A 20,437-nucleotide genomic window follows, 5' to 3' on the forward strand; every position below is an offset into this window, starting at 1 on the left:
AAAAATATCAATAAGATGCAAAGAGTGCAGAGATTTACTTGGATGTTACCTGGATTTAAGCAACAGAGTTACAGGGAAAGGTTAAGCAGGTTATGATGTTATTCCCTGGAGTGTAGAAGAATGAGGGGAGATTTGATAGAGGTATTTAAAATTATTAGAGGGATAGAGTGAGTAAATGTAGGTTGACTATTCCCAATGAGGGTAGGTGAGATGCAAACTAGACGATGTGGGTTAAGGGTGAAAGGGGAAAAATTTAGAGGAAAAGTGAAGAGGAACCTCTTCACACAGAGGGTGGCAGGAGTGTGGAATGAACTGCCACCTGAGGTGGTGAATGTGGGCTCAATTTTAACATTTAAGAAGAATTTGGACAGTTACATAGATGGGAGTTGTATGGAGGGCTATGGAATAGGTATGTGTCAGTGGGACTAGGCAGAAAAATGGTTTGGCACAGACTAGAAGGGCCAAAGGGGCCTGTTTCTGTGCTGTCATGTTCTATGAATGGAAGCCATATACCTTTCTAGCACCAAAGCCTGATGAACTTCATAAATATTAAATTCTGTGCACAGTATAAGAATTATTTGCAACCAGTGAACTTGGAGGAATGAGAAGTGAGATTGGACTGTGTGTGAATCAAAGAACTTTTCTGAACTTACACACACATTACATACACGTGTGCTTAGAATTAGAAGGGGGTTAAGTTCGGTGAGTTAAATTAATAATGACAAGTTAAAATGTGATTCTGCTTTCGTGTTTAAAGATAATTAAAATCAACTTTTGTTTAAGTAACCATTTGTCTTGGTGAATATCTATTGCTGCTGGGTTTTAGGGTCCTCTGGGCTCGTAATACAGGTGACACAAAGATTGGAGATGTAGTGGACAGTGAGGAAAGCTTTCCAAACTTCCAGAGGGATCTGCACTAGCTAGAAAAATTGACTTCAAAATAGCAGTTTGAATTTAATGCAGAGAAATATGAAATATGCACTTTGGAAGAACAAACCATGGTCAACTGAGGAGTGTGGTAGAACAGAGGGATCTAGGAATATAGATACATCATTCCATAAAAGTGGTGTCATAGGTTGTAAAGAGAGCTTTTGATACATTGGCCTACAAAAATCAAAGCATTGAGTATAGGAGTGAAGGGCCAAATTTTGTGTGCAGATTTGGTCACCTAACTACAGGAAGGATATCAATAAGATTGAAAGAGTGCAGAGGAGATTTACAAGGATGTTGTCAGGTGTTGAAGAACCGAGTTTTTGGAAAAAGGTTAAATAGGTTAGAACTTTATTCCCTGGAGCACAGAAGAATGAGGGGAGATTTGATGGAGGTATACAAAACTGTGAAAGGTACAGAGAGAGTAAATCCAATTAGGCCTTTTTCCACTGAGGTTAAGAGAGACAAAAGCTAGAGAACATGGGCGAAAGGGGAAAAGTTTAAAGAGAACGTTAGTGGGTACTTATTCGTGCAGAGAGTGTTGTAAGTGTGGAACAAGCTGCCAGTTGAATTGGCAACTTCAGGCTCAATTTTGACTTTAAGAAAAATTTGAACTGGTACATGGATGGGGGGTGGGTGGATTGCATAGAGGGATATGGTCTGTTGGCAGGTCATGGGACTATGCAGAAAATTCTGTTCTGGAGTGTTCTATGATTTATTTGTGCTTCCTTCTCCAGCATAAATAGTAGTACTCAGCCGTCATAATCCTGACCATTTCTTTGCCTGCTCCTTGTTTCACCTTTCATCGTATTTTAAGAAATATCATTAAAGTTTCTCTCCAGATTTCATTACAACAGATTTTGTGGTAATCCATCTCAGAATCGTGTTATCTCCTCTTGTATAATGTGTGTGGCCCAGCATGCTCAATATTTTTTCAAGGGACATGCTTTGCTTCCCAGCAATCAATCGAGTGAATCCATGCTGGATTGATTCTTAAGGTGTGTATTATCTTTCCCAGTACTCCAGATGTGGGCTCGTTAAAGCCCCCTCCAATTGCACAATCCTTTGTTATTTAATTTCTTGCAATAATATTTGACTTACCGCCATATTTACCTTCTGGTTTTCATCAATCAACACACTGATGTGCCTCTACACCAACATCTAGATTTTTATTATTTAAAAATAATGTTGTTTTTCTGTTCTTTTGACAAAGTGAATAATTTTATATTATACTCCTACTGCTGCCTCCTTGCCTTTGGTAGTGTATTCCATGTTTTAATGATGATTCCTTATGTTACAGATGCTGATAGACAGGATGCCATAAATCTGTTTCTTGGAGTTTTCCAGCCCATTGAAGGAAAATCTCACCTTTGGGAACTTCCTACTGACTATTATTTGCATCATAAGAACACAGTAGCACTTTTGTCTCCCAAGAGGAGGTAATGACTTGTCGTTTCTATTTTGTTTGGAAGATGCAACAAAGTACCAAATCCTGTTTTTACTACTCTTGAGGTTGAATCCCATCATTTTTCACCAATGTCTCACAAACCTAACTTTAAATGTATAATATTTAAATATAAGGCAGCATCCTTCTATCCTGTCTTTGTTGAAAATTGGATAAATATTTTAGTTGTATTATTTTAGGGCTTTGCTTTCAACTTCTACTATTTAAGAACAATACAGATGTTCAGCATTCTACAGGCTTTGGGGGGGGGGGGGGTGGGGGGAAACTCAAGCCACTCGAGACTGAGATGAAGAATTTCTTCTGAGGATTTTGAAACTTTTGAATTACATATCCCAGAGTATGTTATTATTAAATACATTTAGTGTTCTTTGAACTATTGAGGAATCAAGAAATTGAACAGAAAGTGAAGTTGAGATCAAAGGTCAGTTCAGTTGCGATCTATTTGAATGGTGGAGTTGTTTCCTGGGGTTGTATGGTCTACTCCTCTTTCTTCCTTTCTGATTATTTTTCAAATTTTGGACAAGAGGGATGGAGTTATTCCTATTGTCCCTGAGAAGGTGAGCCACCTCATTGAGTTGCTACAACCCTACAGGTCAAGCAAAAAACTCAATGCTGGAGAAACTCAACAGGTCAAAAAGTGCACTTTATATAACAAAGATGAAGATACATAATGAAGGTATGAGCGAAATGTAAGCAAGCACCCAAACAAAATGGTGAAGGGTGTGGAGCATAGTCCCACAGGCAGGAGTTAATAGGTGGATAAGGGAGGGAGGGCAAAGCAGCAAACAGAGGAAGAGGATTACTTTGTGAAAGGAAAGGGAAGGGGTTGGAGAGCTGGACAAAAGAAGACAGAATAGAAAGAGGGAGAACAGGGAATAGGCTAGCAGAAACAGGAGGTCAACGTTAATACCATTCATTTGGAGAGTGTCCAGGTGGAATATTAGGTGTTGTTCCTCCAATTTACAGATGGCATTGGTTTGACCATGCATGTGGTTATGAACGGACATGTCAGCAAGGGAGTGGGGCACAGAATTGAAATGGTTGGTCACTGGGAGATCCATGTCATTGATGTGGACAGGCCAAAGTGTTTTACTTCTATAGGTCAAGCTACCAGCTACAAAATGTATGGCATTTATTTGTCTAGGCTAGTCTAGGAGCACCAGCCAAATGCATAATCTATACTACCCTGTAGAACAAAGAAAGCACCTCTGTCTTGGAATTTTATTGCCACTTGTTCTATATTACAAAATCTAAACATGAAGACTCCTGCCCTGATGCTCTATTATATCCTTACAATGGAATAAATAAATGTTTAGAGTGATGGATCAGTGCCAGTCAAGCAGGCTGGTTTATCTTGAATGGTGTGGAATTTCTTGAGTGTTGTTCAAGCTGCACTCATCCATGTAAGTGGAGTATTCTTTTTTGTCTATTGTAAATTATGACTTTATGTTGTCAGGAAGTGAGTTACAAGCCACAAGATGCCCAGTCCCTGAGCTACTTTGGTTATAACAATGTTTATGTATGTGATCTTATTCATTTTCTGGTCATTGATGACCCAAAGTTTGTTTGGGCAGGGTACTTGGCAATAGATGAAAGGTTGAAATTCAAAGATAGGTGATTCGACTTTTTCCCTTCTTGGTGATGCACATTGCCGAAAACTTGAGTGGTGTGTTACATGTTGCTTATCGTCCTATGCCCAACGTGTCAGCTAAGTTTTGCTGTATGCCAGGCATGACTTGTTTCATTTTCTGATAATCTGTGAATAGAATTGAACATGCTCCATATCTTGTGACCTCTGATGTCATTGCAGTTATGTTCTGGCATCTGATTAACTACAGACACCTCTCTTTGTGCAAGGCATAACTCTAAAATTAGAAGTACATGTGGACTTCAATTTAACAAGGGCTCCATTGATTTTAATATACACATTGATTGGACGAACCAAATGGCAAGGATATCACAAAAATAAGCATGTGACAGGTGCAAAAATTAAACAAAGAATTGCTGAAGGCACTCAGCAGGTCAGACATCATTCATAGATAGAAATGGTCAGTCATCATTTCAAGTCAAAGCCCTTCGTTTGCTTAAGATTTCTGGATCTTCAGCTTTTATGTTTCTCTTGGTTCAAAAAGTAGTTAAGAAGACAAAGGATATTTGGCCTTTATGCCAGGTATAAGTTTTAGAATACGGAGGTTCTGTTAATGTAGTGAATGGTGTTAGTAAGGCCACACCTCGAATACAGTGCACAGTTTTGACTCCCTTCACCAAAAAAGAAATAGTAATGTTGGAAGCAGTCCAAAAGAGATTCACCAGACTAATTCCTAAAATTAAAGTATTGTCCAATCCAGGTAGGCTAGACAGTTCGGATCGGTATTCCTTGCTGATTAGAAGAATGAAGGAGCTTGACAAGGTATATGTTCAGACATTCTCACTAGTGGGAATCTAGATCACAACCAAGTGAATAGGACTACAATAGAAGAGGCCAGGCAATTAAAATTAAGGTGCATAGATGGTTTTTTTTTCTCTGAAGTTAGTGAATCTCAGGAATTCTCTGACTCTGATGCTAATGGAGGCCAGATCATTAGATCTATTTAAGATGGAAATGGATAATTGTTTGAACTGTTAAGGAATTGAGGGTTATGGTGAACTGGCACGGGAGAGGAGTCGAGACCAGCAAAGATCATATTGAATGGTGGGTCAGGCTTGAGATGGTTTCTGTTGGTTGAAAACTAGCTACTCCGTGTAGAGATAAGAACGCTAGAAATTAGGAGCAGGATTAGGCCATTAGGCCTATTCATACTAAATGGACCATGTTTTAAAAAACTTTGATTTAGAGGTGAATCACCTTTAGCAGAATACCCATTTTCTGGCCAGTATTTGTTGGATTTTATTTTTATGGCTAGTTCAGTTACGTTTTGAGCTTTGGTGATTTCATTCTTCCCAACCCGCCCCCCATTTTCAGAAATCAAGGTTCCTTGTTATTTGTCCAAAGGTATTCTTGGATGTCAAAGAATTGTTTCGTTTTCTGCTGGTGTAGGCATGTCATGCTCTGCTGTGTGCGATTGCCGGAGAATGGTACTGACTATTTATCAGTCTAAACCTAAACTTTATTGCATTGGGTTTGATCTGATGATTTGTAAGTAAAAATGAATTCAAAACAACCACAACCATCTTCTTTAGCACCAGTTATGAGTCTAACTATTGGATTTCTTCCGCCCCCACTCCACTTCCTCTGTGCCCATTGACAGGTTTTACCAGAGCTGCCTGAAGTCGAATTGGTTCATTGCTGTCATGATGCCACATTTCTCATATTTGGAGTTCACATCTTTGATCCATGTATGGTTCAAGGCTGTGTTCATGTTTTGAGCCAAATGGCTGTGGTAAAATCCAAACTAACCACCAGGGAGCATGTCATTAGAAAATTAGTGTCACTTGAAAACATTTTTGAAACATCTTCACTTTGATTAGATTTAAGCCAAAGGAGAAGTAATAAGTCACATCCAATTTGTCGGCTTTTTGTGGACAGGATTTCCAGCCCCCTCAACCACCCCACTACCATTGAAAAGTACATAATTGTGTTGAATTTTACTATAACTGTCTACAGGTTAGTTAGTTCTGAGACAGGAGTCCTTACTGCTACACCCAACATGTGGCATCATAACATTGGCCTTATCTGGTTTTCTGAGCTAATCCTTGATATCTTGTGGGGTGAATTGACATGGCTGAAAACTAACTCTCACTGCCATGGTATCTTTTTAATTTTTTTAAAAATTTAGACATACAGGACGGTAACAGGCTATTGCAGCCCAATTTACACCAAATTAACCTACACCCCTGGCACGTTTCGAACAGTGGGAGGAAGCTGGAGCCCCCAAGAAAAACCCACGCAGACACTGGGAGAACGTATAAACTCCTTACAGACAGGGTTGGGTTTGGAACTCCAGTCCCGTTCGCTGGTGCTGTAAAGACGTTGCATTAACCCAGTGGTTCTCAACCTTTTTCTTTCCACCCACATACCACCTTAAGCAATCCTTTACTAATCAGAGAGCATCAGGAATACTTAAAGTGGTATGTAAGTGGAAAGAAAAAGGTTGAGAACCACTGCACTAACCACTGGGCCAACCATGTGGTTGACTTCAGGAGGACTGGAATGACAACCCTCCAATACTCATCAATAACTCTAAAGCAGAGAGAGTAGAGAACACCAAGTTCCTTGAAGTTCACTTAACTCATGATCTATTGTGGGCACACAACATCTCCTCACTTGTCAGGAAGATGCAGCAGTGTCTGCACTTCCTGAGAAGACTCCAGCGAGCAAGGCTACTGGTCACCATCATGTCAACCTTCCACAAGAGCTCTATCAAGAGTGTCCTGGCCAGCTACATCATAGTGTGGCACAGTTGCTGCAGAGAAATGGGTCAAGAGGTCAATCCACAGGATCATAAGAGTGGCAGAGTCACTGGAGTCTCCCTCCCCCCCATTGATGTGTTTTAGTGGGATCGTTGTCTGAAGAAGGGGCACAATTCCACCCTGCATTCAGCATCTTTCAACTGCTCCTGTCGGGAAAGAGATACAGGAGCCATTTCTTCCCAAAGGAAGTAAGAATGCTAAACAACCAAAGTAACTGCTCACATTAAGCATCCAGGACTCATAATAATGAAACAATGTGTGTGTTTCCACTGGGGCACCTCGTATCACCCCGCATCACCACGAATTTTTGTCCCCCGCATCACCGCGTATTTTATGACTACCCGAACTGTTTCTACTGAGCGATAAATACGCGGTGATGCGGGCGATGCGAGGTGACCAGGAAGTCGCGTATTTTAAGGTCACATAACGACCTGATAGTTGTTTTTTCCCATCCAAAATGCCCTTCACCATCATTTCCTGCCATTTTGTGATCAAGAATCGCTGAAGATCAAATGTCCAGTTGATACTGTCTGACATATTCCAACGAAGAAACGAAAAAGTTATAACGACAGACAAGCTTGATATTTGTCCAGGGAAATTACTCCAATTTAACGATACACAAAGGAACAGCGGAGGCGATATGAATGCAGTATAGCTAGCTTGTAGGTACCTTGTGCAGTATATATATGCAATAAGATAATGCGCTGTGCCGGTGCGTGCATGCAATGATCAATTGAAAAGCACGGGCGAAAAATCGAGACTTCCGGTACACCGTGAATTCGTTACTCACTGTGTTTCTACTGAAAAATCGCCCCTCGCATCACCGCGCATCGACCACCTCAAAAGGTGGACGATGGAGCACCTCGCATCACAACGCATCGGCCACTACCCGATGTGTTTCTACTGAGGAAAAATTCGAGGTGTTATCTCGCATCACCGCGCATCACCTTGCATCACCAAGCATTGCCCCGAATTTTCATCACTAAGTAGAAACACGGCCAATATTTATTTAAGCATATGAATACTTACCCTGCATATAGATTATTTGTCTGTATGCATGTTATGCACCAAAGACCAGAGTATGCTGTTTCATCGGAGTGTACTTATGCAATCTGATGATAATAAACTTAACTTGACCTGACTTTTTTAGCTCATAGATGCCTAGTGCTCTGCTGAGCTGATCTAGTCTTTCCATTCCTGAAATTTATTGGCAACTATATATTTCGTGAAGGATTTCAAAAATTTTCCTCTACTGCTCTAAAAATCCATATATTTATCAATCTTACAACATAAATTCTTAAAATTTGCCTTTTTATTAGTTTTGATATTAAGTCTGTTTGGTTTTACTCAAATTTAATCTGTCTATAATATTTAGAACCATAGAACACTGTAGCACAGAAAACAGGCCATTCAGCCCTTCTAGTCTGTGGCAAAACATCATTCCGCTAGTCTCACTCACCTGCATCCACTCCATAACCCTCCAAACCTCTACCATCTTGTATATATCCCACATATTTTTTGGATATTTTATATTTGATTTTCCAAAACCCTCACAAATCCAAAATAACAATAGAATTTTTCTCAACAATTATATATTTCATTCAGAGTCCATTTTTCCCCCTGCTCAGCCCTCTCCCTTCCCTCCCATGCCCTAATACCACAAAGAAAAGATTATGTAAATTAAACAAAATTTTATAGTCACAGATCCTTAAAGGAATGCAAACAAAGAAAGTTTGTAGTATTTGAATATGGATGGGCAGGTGATAGAGAAGGGAAATGCTCTGGAAGAAGATGAAGGACAATTGGCAGGAAAAGTAAATAATGTTGTTATTAAAGATGAGGGAAAACAGGGATTAAAAATTGGGAAATCTCTGAAATTCATATATTTTAATGCCAGGAGTATTGTAAAAAAGGTGGATGAGCTGAAGGTGTGGATTGATACTTGGAAGTATGATGTGGTAGCGATTAGTGAGACATGGTTGCAGGAGGGATGTGATTGGCAGCTGAATATCCCTGGGTTTCGTTGTTTTAGGTGTGATAGAGTCGGAGGGGCAAGAGGAGGTGGGGTTGCATTGCTTGTCAGGGAAAATATTACAGCGGTGCCTAGGAAGGATAGATTAGAGGGCACATCCACGGAGGCTATTTGGGTGGAACTGAGAAGTAGGAAAGGAGAGGTTACACTTGTAGGGGTGTATTATAGACCACCCGGAGGGGACTGAGACCTAGAGGAGCAAATCTGTAGGGAGATAGTAGATATTTGTGATAAGCACAGGGTTGTAATTATGGGAGATTTTAATTTTCCACATATAGATTGGGAAACACATTCTGTGAAAGGACTGGATGGGTTAGAGTTTGTGAAATGTGTGCAAGATAGTTTTTTACAACAATATGTAGAGGTGCCAACCAGAGAAGGAGCAGTGTTAAATCTACTGTTGGCAAATGGGATGGGTCAAGTGACGGAGGTTAGTGTTGGCGAGCACTTCGGGTCCAGTGATCATAATGCCATCAGCTTCAGTGTCATTATGGAAAGAGAGAAGTCAGGGCCAAGGGTTGAGGTTTTTGATTGGGGAAAAGCTAGATTTGAGGAGATGCGAAAGGACTTGCAGGGTATGGATTGGGACAATTTGTTTTATGGGCAGGATGTAGTAGAGAGATGGAAGTCTTTTAAAGATCAGATTTTGAGAGTGCAAAAGCTTTATGTTCCTGTTAGGTTAAAAGGAGGGGCAAAAGGTTTGAGAGAGCCGTGGTTTTCAAGGAATATTGGAAACTTGGTTCGAAGAAAAAGGGAGGCATACATTAGATATAAGAAGCATGGAGTTAAGGGGATGTTTGAAAGATACATTGAATGTAAGAGGAATCTTAAGAGAGGAATTAGGAAAGCTAAAAGAAGGTACGAGGAAACTATGGCAAGCAGGGTGAGAACTAATCCAAAAGAGTTCTACAAATATGTTAATGGTAAAAGGAAAGCTAGAGACAAAATTGGTCCCTTAGAGAATCAGAGCGGAAAACTGTGTGTTGAGCCTAGAGAAATGGGGGAGATATTGAACAGTTTCTTTTCTTCGGTATTCACAAAGGAGAAGGATATTGGGAGATGTGAGATAAAAAAAAGCAAATTGGGTAAATATGGGGAATATAGAGATTACAAAAGATGTAGTTTTAGGGCTTTTGAAGAATATAAAGGTGGATAAGTCTCCGGGACCAGACGGGATCTTCCCCAGGACATTGAGAGAAGTGAAGGAGGAAATAGCAGAGGCTCTGGCGGTAATTTTCCAAATGTCATTAGATATGGGGATAGTGCCGGAGGATTGGCGCATTGCGCATGTGGTTCCGTTATTTAAAAAGGGTTCAAGGAGGAAGCCTGGCAACTATCGGTTTGTAAGTTTGACGTCTGTGGTAGGTAAATTAATGGAGAAAATTCTTAGAGATAGTACTTATAAACATCTGGATAGACAGGATCTGATCAGGAGCACTCAACATGGATCTGTGGGAGGAAGGTCATGTTTGACCAATCTGATTGAATTTTTTGAAGAGGTGACTAGGAATGTGGATGAGGGTAGCGCAGTGGATGTTGTCTATATGGACTTCAGTAAGGCCTTCGATAAGGTACCACATGGAAGGTTAGTTAAGAAGGTGCAGTCTTTAGGTATAAATTTTGAGATAGTCAAATGGATTGAACATTGGCTGAAAGGGAGAGGCCAGAGAGTGGTAGTGGATAATTGTCTGTCAGGTTGGAGGCCGGTGACCAATGGTGTGCCTCAAGGATCTGTATTGGGCCCATTGTTGTTCGTTATATACATTAAAGATCTAGATGATGGGGTGGTAAATTGGATTAGTAAATATGCAGACGATACTAAGATAGGTGGAATAGTGGATAATGAAGAAGGTTTTCAAGGATTGCAGAGGGATTTGGGCTGCTTAGAAAAGTGGGCTGAAAAATAGCAGATGGAATTTAATGCTGATAAGTGTGAGGTGCTTCATTTTGGTAAGAAGAATCAGAACAGGACATACGTGGTAAATGGGAGAGCATTGATGAATACAGAAGAGCAGAAAGATTTAGGAGTAACGGTACATCGTTCCCTGAAGGTAGAAACTCATGTGAATAGGGTGGTGAAGAAGGCTTTTAATATGCTGGCCTTTATCAATCATTGCATGGAATATAGGAGTTGGGAGGTGATGTTGAGACTGTATAAGACGTTGGTGCAGCCTAATTTGGAGTTCTGTGTGCAGTTCTCGTCGCCTAATTATAGGAAGGATATAAACAGAGTGGAGAGAGTGCAGAGAAGGTTTAACAGAATGTTACCTGGGTTTAAGCATCTAGAGTATAGGGAGAGATTGGACAGATTATTTTTTGGAGCGTAGAAGGTTGAGAGGGGATTTGATAGAAGTATTTAAGATTATGAAAGGGATAGACAGAGTGGATGTGGATAGACTATTTCCGTTAAGAGGAGGAAAGATTAAAACAAGAGGACATGAGTTAAGAATTAAAGGGCAGAGGTTTAGAGGTAACATGAGGGGGAACTTCTTTACCCAGAGAGTGGTAGACGTGTGGAATGAGCTTCCGGGAGAAATAGTGGCGGCGGAGTCAATTGTATTATTTAAGAAAAGGTTGGACAGGTATATGGATGAGAAGAAGATGGAGGGTTATGGGCATTGTGCAGGGAGGTGGGACTAGAGAGGGGTGTTTTGGTTTGGTGTGGACTAGAAGGGCCTAATGGCCTGTTTCCGTGCTGTAAATTGTTATGTAATGTTATTATGGAACCAAATATACCGCATTTTCACTCGTGTAATGCATATGCACATATAACACACAGAAAATCACAAATTGTGTAAAAATATTTTCATATAATGCACACATGCATATGACAAAATCCATTTGCATTTAAATGGGACATGTGACAAAGCACGTACCAGTATCTGCCATGGTTCATCTCCCACAATTAACACCCAATCAACTTTGCTCAGAGATGTCAATCGCCCATTATATAGATGATATCCTGCTGCAACACATTAACAAGCTTTGAAGAGGAACCAGCTAAATAGCTCGAAGACAGGTTTCATAATTAAGCAGGGATTTAAATTCTAATGTTTTCTCAAATCAGAGGCACTTGATATGTTAATCTCCTCCCTCCGGGCAGTTAACATTGATAAGGTGCAGTGCCCTAGCCAGAATGTCCTGCTTATAGGAATTCCATGGCATTCAGTACAAAGAGATATTCGCAAGATCAAAATTTTCCATGCCACTATAAATTGTGCATGTTCTTTCATTGCCACTATTCATTCTCATGCTCACAATAACATTCCCATGCTCACTATATATTGTGTCTTTTCCATGGCCGCTATAAATTGTACACATGCTTTCATTGCCACTGTTATATTACCATGCCTGCTATAAATTGCCATTTCAACTTTCCCATATAATGTGCAGGGGTGGGGAGATGCCTGGTTTGTAAAATACATATATAACACGTGTGTTATATGTGTAATAATGTGGTTAACCTAAAGTGGCAAAAAGTAAAATGAAAAAGATACGAAACAAGAGCACATCATCTGCACCACGGCCCACTTCATTTATCTCAATTGTTCCACTATTGCTATAGATTTTTACCTTTCTTCTATTTAGAAGGGGTGTAATTATATCTGTGTACCTATATGTTGCAGATAAGGTAACATATCGAATGTGTCATATTTTCACCTTAAATTGCGCACAATTTTCTCCAGTGGAATACAAGTCTGTATCTCCATATTCCATTGTGTAATGTTTAGTTGGGAGTTGGACTGCTGCATGACCACTGTACACTTCCTGGTGATTGACAAAGCAACTTCACAAACTGAATTTGGCATCTGGACAATTTAAAACTCATATCCATAATATTTCCGGATCCTGTGGAAAATCCGCTTTTTAATTTTTTTTCAGTATGTCCCCCAGGTTCTCCCAGAAGGATCTCACCTTTGTATGCAGCCAATCTCCACACCAAGCACATTTCCAAAATTTCTGGTTTAGATTTGTGTAGTTTTTGTGGTGTGATGTACAATTGATGCAGAAAATTGTGATGAACCAATCTGTATTGGCATTAATAGCTGCTGACATGCTATCCCACCTCTAATCTAAGTGGAAAGAGCCAACTCACATTTACTGTGTTTATACCCCAAATAATTCTGTAAATCTCTTATCAAATTTCCCCTCATTCTTCTACCGTCCAAGAAGTAGTCCTAACCTCAACTCCTGAAGATCTGGCAACATCCTAGTAAATGTTCTTTGCACTCTTTCAATCTTACAGATATCTTTCCTGTAGCTTGGCAACCAGAATTGCACAAAATACTCCAAATTTGGCCTCACCAATGTCTTGTACAACTTCATCATAATGCATTTAATTTTGTAAATTGCTTGTGGAAATCGCATCAAAGTTTAGAACTACATTTTGAATGCTTAACATTTAATCCAGTTGGTGTTTCCTTCTCACAAGCTTCCTCTGATCCTAATTCATCAAAACTTAGTTGTATCATGCACTTCAGTTCCTTCATGTGGTATCAGTTTACTTCTGTGCTGAAGTCATTTTCCCTAATTATTTATGTATAACTCTTAATTTTCTCCATCTCTTAGTAGAAATACATTTCCTCCTTTTAATTTTCCTAATGTTAAATGGCATCTTTAGAAAGCAGCCAAATAACCCTCAGTTTGGGATCCTATTTAAAAGCTATTATAATTTTTACCAGTTGTTCTATATCTCGACGGAACCCCCACACCACAGCCGCTGGCCAGAACACCAGCCTGACCTCAAACCCTATGGAGCTCACAACGTCATGGTCTCTCACCAGAACACGGAGCCCACAGAGTTCCCAACGCCACTGCCACCCACTCCTACATCACACTGACCACCCCCACCCCCCAACTCACCAGAGCTCCTGATGCCTTCACTGCTGACTCTAGCACTGGACCTACAGGAGAAGATGCTGGAGCCTCCCTTGCTGACTTGCACCACGTGGCTCCTGACACAGACTGTTACCAGAGTCCTGACCTTGCTACTGGATCCCACTCACTTATCCCCTTCACTACTCCTTCCCTCTCCTCCAACATCCCTCCCTACTCCATCTCCCCCTGTCTGTCCCCTTCTTCTCCCCTACCCACAACCCTCAGAGCTCAACTCTTCCCCCCCCCACCCCGGCCTGGCTACCCCCTACCCTCCTCTAACCTCCCTCACCTTCCACCTCCAGCCTTGGACCTCCCCAACCCTCCTCCTCACCCTCCACACCACCAATCCCCACTCTAACCCCTGTTTGGTTTTTACTATCCCCTCTGACCTTCCCCTTTCTGAGATGGAAAGCTCAGTCATCAGTAGAGGCCTCACCTTCGTCCCTCTCCTCCCACACCTCAATGAGTTCCGCACACACCATGGTGCCGAACGCTTCTTCCTCTGTCTCCAGGCCCACTTCCATGACCGCAACTCTCCATCCCCCACCAAGACTCTTTCTGCTGCTTCATGCCTTTTTCCTCCTCCTGAGCACTTTTTAAAAACTCTATGTATTTACCTTTTCATTTTTTTCACATCACTTCCATGAGTGCATTTTATTCTGAATGTTAAATTCTTGGGTAGTGATTTGTGAATTCTGTAAGAATGAATTCCCAGCATCCAAACAGCCTTAATGTGGGTGTCGTCTATGTTTGGTCTAACTGAGATAGATAACCTTGCTGTATTTAGGTCCACCTTGTTAATCTTGTTTCTTTTAAGGTCAATCATATCCCAGATTTTAAAGCTGTTTCATTTAATTGTTATTAAGATTCCTTGTTATTTCTCCATAAGGCATCTTTATAATTATCTATAGTAAAAATAATGTAACTTTTAAGTACCTATTCTACAAGTTCATCTCCATCTCTTTCTGTACTAACTTTGAAATTATAGTTTTGATATCAGATCCTGCATTGTTTATGTAAATTGTGAGCAGTATTAATTTATACCTTCTAAAAGTCCGAGTAAATACCTTTAGTTCCTACTGTTTTCTGTTTTATAACCAGTTATTTATTAATCCTCTTGACCAATAATTCAATAGAAACAAAACTTAATTTATCACAATTTATTTCACTTCAATGTGATAAATAGTTACCTTTTATCTTTTCTTGAAGCTATACCCATTGGTGGACACCAGAGGTACTAATACATCTACCATTGCCATATGATGAAGGTAGGAACAAATGACATAACTTTATAGTTGAATTTCATATTATTTTTTAAGTATTTGGCTGATTACATAGAAATTAGCTTGTTTATTACAATATAATGACTACTTGGTCCATTGGATCCATGGCAGGTCCCAGCAGAGCATCAGTCTTATTTCCCTCTCCTTATTCTTGCCATCCAATCCCATCAACTCTCCTTTGATTCTTTTCTCTTTACCTGTACTAAATCTCTGGATGTAGAAGGTAACCAGTGTTCTTAGTGGGAATGTATCATGTGGTCCCGTGGAGAATGTATAAATGTCCTATGGGCAGGGAGTTTCAGGATTTGAAGGATATGCCTTTGAGTGATTCTTAAACGTAATGGAGTGTATCTATTACAATCTTGATTTGTGGCTTTGTAGGTGGTGGAAAGATTTGGTGGAGTTGGATAGTGTGTCCAACTTACCAATTATCCAACCTCGTTTGCTCTTGTAGGAGCAGCATCTATTTGCATGTCCCAGTTCTGTTTCTAGTTTAGCATGTGATGTACTATTTTAATCGATTGTGACAATTCTTAATTAAACTCAATGATGAAATGTTTTTGTTTATGTTCTTTAGTTCCTTGCACTGAAAATTTTAAAAAAATGACAGTAATAAAGAAGACTGTCAAGTGTGATGAAGAGATAGATATATACACAGAATTCTTCAGGCCGTATGAGCTGAGCTGTTTTGATGATGCATTTTGTCTGAAAATGACAAATTCAGCTAAGTAATATATTTATTTAATTTGCTAATCACCTCTCTGTTCAGTGCCCTATTTTAAAGCAATTTGTTAAGGAATGTCAAAGAATGTATTTTGAAAATATTTAAGGATACTATCAATAACTTAATCCTTTTAAAAAAAAAAAAATTCTCATTAGTTAAAAAGAGTTGTCAGATGGGACTCCAGTGATTGAAATAATTTATATAGCAATGCAGTTGTATTAATGAGTGTTTTTGAAATTGCTTTGCTAGCTAATAAAATGACAAAAATAGATTTTGATGGTGAACAAATAATGTCTCTACCTCATTTACAATTGTCCCTGGTTTTGAAACAGCTTCTCGTGCCATTCACAATCATTATTATTTACAATATTTAATATTTCTCATTTTAGTAGCTATTAAAATAATTCCCAACATTATTCCTTGGTAAAGTTGTCACATCAGTTATTTTAAGCGGTAATGTAATGAAATTTTTAATAAATACGGATGTTGCAAGTCCGAAATTAAAGCAATAAAATTCTCTGTGGAAAGAGAAACAGTTAATGTTTTAAGTTGAAGACTTCCTCATGATTGGGAAAAAAAAATGTAGTCTTGAATTGTAGAGATAATGAAGTAGGAATTTTTAAAACAAAGCCAGTATTAGTAGCATGAAGTTTGGCTACTATAGGGATAGGATGAAGGGGGTGATTGGTTAATGAAGACAATTAAAGAAAAAGGTCACCATATGCCCATATGAGATAAAGGAAGTTAGAGGAAGAAAAACAAAAAAAAAGGATGTTAAAGCTGTTAGAGTGGCATAAATTGTGAGCAGGTTAGATTAGACAAATAGAGGAAGAAGATCTGAACCAATATTATAAATGGATGGTTCTGATGCAAACAGACAGGAAATTACAGATATTGTTGAATTAATTATAGAGTCTAGAAGGCTGCAATATATCCAGATGTTGTATTTCACATTGGCCTCGTTATAACAGTGCAGGGGACTATGGGCAAAGCAGAAGGAGAGGAAATATGTTAGAAAATTGAAGTAGCAGGCATCAGGAAGCTTAATGTTCTCCCTTTGGATTGAATGCAGGTATCCACAAAACTCACCCATTTTATAACTGTTTTTTCAATGTAGAGGAAACTGCATTGTGACATATAATATACTAGACTGGGAAGAGTGAATTATTAAACCTGGAAAGAGTATCTCGGTTCCTGCATCTTGTGAAAGGAAAATGTAAAAGGACAGATGTTGCATCTCCTGCAGTTACATGGGAAAGTCTGTTTGAAGTGGGGTGATTGGTGAAGAGTGAATCACCTTTGGAATTTTGAAACAAATTTGTTTGGTGATGGAATCTTGAAGGTGGAGGAAATTGCAAAGGTTATGAAGTGTGGTATGGTGGAAAGGGCGAACAAGGGAATCATATCTTTGTTCTTCCTACAAAGAGAGGGCATGAGACCCAGAAATTTGATGAGATGCAGTCAAACATTCTGTTAAGAATAGTGGAAGGGAAACTATGGTTTAGGAAGAAGGAAAATATCTCTGAGGCATCTGTGTGAAATTACTGCCGTCGGAACAGATAGTCATACAACGTGGGTCAGGCTTCTTGGCCCAACTCATCCAAGTTAGCATTCTGGGTTCATCCCATTAGCCTCCATTTGGTCCATATCCTTTTAAACCCTTCATACCATGTATTTATCAAAATACATTTTGAATTTTGCTCATATCTGCCTCTATAGTTTTATCTGGCAGCTCATTTCAAATATGAAATACACTCTGAGAAAAAAAAGCTTGCTCCTTCAGTCCCTCCTAATTCTTTCCCCTCTCACGTTAAACCTATGCCCACTAGAATAGACTGAGAGCGTTCACTTTACCCATGCTCCTTATAAAGACCCAATCTCTCCCTGTAACTTAAGTCCTCCAGTCCCAGCAGAATCTCCTCAGATTACCTTCCAACTTATTGATAGCCTTCCTGCAGTTGGGTGATCAGAACCACACAAACTCCAAGTTTGGTCTCCCCAACGATGTGTACAGCTCTACCATGAGATCCTAACTTTTGTACTCCTCGCCCAATGAGGGCAGAACAAAAGCTGCCTTCACCATTCTGCCACTGATAGAAAGAATTAAGGGAAAATGTAATGGCATCCTTGCAGGAAATAGCATGGGACAAAGTATTCTCAAGTTAGCTGTGGAAGTCTGTAAACTTCTGGATTTTTGCATGTCCACTGGCATGAAGATAGATCCAAAAAAGGAAGGAAAAAAAATCAAAGAAGACCACATGGCCACAAAATTAAAGACCATTTGTATACAGTACCTGAAAATTGAGGGAGGAAGCCCTGAGTAAGACTAAAACAAATTGTTCCATGTATGTCAGCAAAAGACAGGCCTATCTTCTGTATCCACCACCTACTCCTGTCTTTACAGCACATTCCAAACTGCCACTGGGGGTAAAACTCTTTCTTTTTTATCTTTCCTTCTCACCATCGAGAGACCAAAACAGTCTTTCCTGATAACATTAATCCAGTTTAATGCATTAGCTGCTCACAATGTTATGTTCTCTACACTGAAGAAACCAATTGGCTGCCTGCTTTATGGATCTATGTCGGATCACTGAGGCAACCCTATCTTCTAGTTGCTGCCTTTTTGGTTGATAATTCATTCCATCCCATCTGTCTGTGGCGTCTGAGTTGTTATAATTAAAAAGTTACTGCTTAACGTCAGTACAGCAAAAGCTATTGGGCCACACCAGATTCAGAATCAAACCCTCAAGATTGCAGCTGAAGAACTAGCTCCTGTTCTGCAGTTTATCTTCCAGCAGTCCCTTGACTCGGGTGACCTTCCCCTGGATTGGAGAAAGGCAAACATCACTCCCCGCTTCAAGAAGGGCTCAACCACCAACGCGGCAAATTCTCATCTGTTTCCTTAACAAGTACCTGCTGCAAACTCCTGGAGCACATAATAGACACTAACCTGATGAGGCACCTTAGCAGTTACAATATTCTTGCTGATAATCAGCATACATTTCGGAAGCATAGATGATGCAAATCTCATCAATAAATGACCCGGCCAAAAACGTCGATAGCAAAGTTACTACTGATTTAGTGGTGCTCGACTTCTCCAAAGCATTCAACATCATTCCCCACCAAAGATTACTTAAGAAGCTCGACTATTATGGTATTCACTCCAACACTAAATGATGGATTTCCAGTTTCCTGACGAAACGTCTCCAGCAGGTGTGCGTGAAGGGAAAAAGCTCTGAATGGCATCCATTGTTATGTGGTACAGTGTTAGGCCAACATTTGTTTTTACTCTACATCAATGGCATTCACGGAAAAGTCATAAGTACCACTAGACTATTCGCAGACAACTGTTTGGTGTACCACCCAATTCAGTCAGCTGATGATGAGGCTTGCTCTCAAAAAAGATCTTGATGGCATGTTAGAATTGTCACAAAAATGGGGCTTGCAGTTCAATCCTTCCAAATGCAAAACCATGCGTGTCACCAGAAAGAGAATACCAGGCAAAACATCATACAAAATCCTGGGTGCTACCCTTGATGAAACCAGACTAAATACCTTGGAATCAAAATCCAGAACAACCTGCATTGGAATGATCAGACGTATCATACAACAGTGAAGGCAACAGGAGTCCTAAATTTTCTGAGACGCAACTTCCATCAGTGTTCAGCTTCTGTCCAGGAGAAATTGTGCCTCTCCCTCATCAGACCACATTTGGAATATGCAGTGGCTGCATGGGACTCATAAACAAACAAAACCACTACTACCATTGATCAAGTGGAGCTCTCTCCCAGACAGATGTGAAGCACACCACCTGACCTGTTTTTGCAAAATGCTAAACTGCCAGCTCGATATAGACTACCAATTCTACACCGTACTCAAGCCTGCTAGGAACAGACAAGGGCATGCAACTCAATTTGTAGGGCCAAGTTCCAAGACAGATGTATACAGCAATTTATTCTTCTGCCGTACAATAAAAGCATGAAATAATCTTCACCCTACCATACTCACACAACCAGACCCAATTAAATTTAAGACAGCTCTTTTTCAAAAATTGCCTCCTTAAGCACACCCTCCCCTCCTCCAGTTTAAATTCCATACGGAATATTTTGGAGGATCAAGAACCAAAATCCCCATTGTTAGTTTGAGGAACAGCACCTTGTCTTCCATAGAGTCACAAATATGCACAGCACAGAAACAGGCCCGTCAGCACTTGACATTAATGTTGGGCTTTTTGCCCATCTATGTTAATTAATCTCATTTGCAAGCACTATGTCTTTCTTTGGCTTCCCTATTTAAGTACCTACTAATTGGATTTTAAATATAGGCATTATCACTTCCTTTGCTAGAAGTTCCAGGTGTCAAACTGAATAAAATATCCGACTTCCAAGTTATAGCAATACATTTTCTAGCTATTGCCAAAGCACTTTGAACAAATTTTACTTGATAAATATTAAATTTTAATTTAGGTTTAATTCCTGTAACATTTCCCAGTAAAAATAACATTGGGAATCTAATTCCAGTTATTCATTCTAATAAATTACCCAAATCAAGCCAAAAAGGTTTAATTGTGGAACACTACCAGTTGATTGCAAAAGAGTACCAACTTCTTATCCAAATCGAAAACATAAATCTGAATAAATATAATTCATATTATGTAACTTTAGTGGTGTTAAATACAACTGATGAATAAAATTATATTGAACTAACCAATATCT

The 20,437-nt window shown here is 39.6% G+C and overlaps 1 protein-coding gene across 8 annotated transcripts in view; it reads left to right on the forward strand.

Annotated features, from left to right (window-relative positions):
• Nucleotides 1–20,437, forward strand: part of fig4a (FIG4 phosphoinositide 5-phosphatase a) — a 161,955-nt gene that overhangs the window by 105,481 nt on the left and 36,037 nt on the right. For all 8 annotated transcript variants that reach the window (XM_069887570.1, XM_069887572.1, XM_069887569.1 and 5 more), the window contains 3 exons: nt 2,231–2,369; nt 14,925–14,983; nt 15,576–15,726. In XM_069887570.1, coding sequence (XP_069743671.1) covers nt 2,231–2,369; nt 14,925–14,983; nt 15,576–15,726 — 349 coding nt within the window. The remainder of the gene's footprint in view (nt 1–2,230; nt 2,370–14,924; nt 14,984–15,575; nt 15,727–20,437) is intronic.

This window comes from Narcine bancroftii, chromosome 6, assembly GCF_036971445.1.
Source record: "Narcine bancroftii isolate sNarBan1 chromosome 6, sNarBan1.hap1, whole genome shotgun sequence".
NCBI classification, from domain to species: Eukaryota; Metazoa; Chordata; class Chondrichthyes; order Torpediniformes; family Narcinidae; genus Narcine; species Narcine bancroftii.